This window comes from Etheostoma cragini, chromosome 5, assembly GCF_013103735.1.
Source record: "Etheostoma cragini isolate CJK2018 chromosome 5, CSU_Ecrag_1.0, whole genome shotgun sequence".
NCBI lineage: Eukaryota > Metazoa > Chordata > Actinopteri > Perciformes > Percidae > Etheostoma > Etheostoma cragini.
Genome location: NC_048411.1, coordinates 30,916,846 through 30,918,275, shown reverse-complemented (window position 1 = coordinate 30,918,275; position 1,430 = coordinate 30,916,846). Strand labels below are relative to the sequence as shown.

Here is a 1,430-nt window from a genome sequence, read left to right as displayed (position 1 = left end):
TTACATGGAGTCTGGTGGAGATATGCTGCTCTATACACGCTAAAAGTAGTGATTATTTACATGGAGTCTGGTGTGTTTTTAACTAAAAGCTCTAGCTCTGTAGGGATCTCTTCATAATGTTGTCAGACACTTAGAATAATAATCTAAGTGTGTCAGCAGCAACAACACAACGCTACCTGACAGGTAATGTTACAATGCAGCTTGTTTCTAATGATACTGGACATGTATTTTTTTAAATGTCATTCCCATCAGTCACTTGGACACAAAAAGCTTATAAAACAAAACAAAAAACAAAACAATAGGGTCCAGGTTCCAGGACAGGGTCCAGGTTGAAAAACCTTTCAAATTCCCTCTCAGTCGTGCACCAGGCGTCTCAGACCAGTTTATATCCATCGAAGACGTTCAGACTCAGTGAAGACGTGGAGTATTTTGTTTGTCCCCGTCTCACGGGACACCTCCAGCTGTGGAAAGACCATCCATTGCTCCGCCGGGGTGAGGTAAGGAAGGGGGGGGGGGGGGGGGGGGGGATAAAAAGCCGATTTAAAAAATAAAACAGGGAAGACAGCAAGGCTTAACACAGCAGCTGTGAGGTAGGTAAAGCTGGGACAGACAGAGACACGGTAACAAAGCCCCGTGTGCACGATGGGGGACAGTCACGCTTCTCCAAAAACAATTACATAAAAGGGACGACCGAGTCTGGGTCCAACGGAGCAGAAGAAGAAGCCCAAACATGGAGGGAGGGACACGTATGAAGGTGTGCAGTCTGAACGCCGGGACAAGACCAGCGAGTGTGACACGGGACGGGACGGGGGGCGGGGCTTAAGTAAAATGTCCGTCTACGGTTTGGCACAAAGTAGCGCCGAGAGTTAGCTTAGGCTGCTCTTCAGAAGACAACACATAACCTTAGAAGAAGAAGAGAAGGGCTGAACAGCGGCAAAGTCACACCACAGAAGAAGAAAAAGGATAAAAAAATAAAAGTAAAGTTAATCAAAACAGGAGAAAAGTGATCATTCATGCAGCTCTCTCAGACAGGATCTCCTCCTCTTCCTCCTCCTCTTCCTCCTCCTCCTCCTTCTTCTTCTCCTTCATCATTTTTCTTGAGGTTGTCATTTAGTAAAATCCCGTCCTTTCATCCTCACGTAGCCGGGGACCAATCAGAAGAGTTCCCCCTCGTTCTCCAGTCTGTTTTATTAACTCTATATTCTCTGGATCTTGTCCGCCACCACCACGGGGTTCTCCTTCCGGATCTTGGCGGCGGCCTCCGCCTTGTAGTCGTAGGGACAGTTGTGCTTGTCGGAGTACCGGTGGATGCCACAGAACAGGTTGCCACAGCGACAGTCGAACCCTGGAAAGCACAAAGGTCACGGGGTCAAAGCTGGAGGAGGACGGGTGGAGACACGACCTTAGAAAGAGGTTATGTAGATTATGTA

The 1,430-nt window shown here is 47.9% G+C and overlaps 2 protein-coding genes across 2 annotated transcripts in view; both read right to left on the bottom strand.

The window, feature by feature from the left end:
• The window catches only part of LOC117945078 (U5 small nuclear ribonucleoprotein 200 kDa helicase-like), a 48,064-nt gene extending 47,671 nt beyond the window's left edge, over window positions 1–393 (bottom strand). Inside the window, exon 1 of the mRNA XM_034872332.1 lies at window positions 366–393. Within this exon, the coding sequence (XP_034728223.1) occupies window positions 366–393 (28 nt within the window). The remainder of the gene's footprint in view (window positions 1–365) is intronic.
• A 777-nt stretch (window positions 394–1,170) lies between these two features.
• The window catches only part of LOC117945077 (AN1-type zinc finger protein 5-like), a 3,915-nt gene continuing 3,655 nt past the window's right edge, over window positions 1,171–1,430 (bottom strand). Inside the window, exon 3 of the mRNA XM_034872331.1 lies at window positions 1,171–1,359. Coding sequence (XP_034728222.1) covers window positions 1,197–1,359 — 163 coding nt within the window. The 3' untranslated portion in view covers window positions 1,171–1,196. The remainder of the gene's footprint in view (window positions 1,360–1,430) is intronic.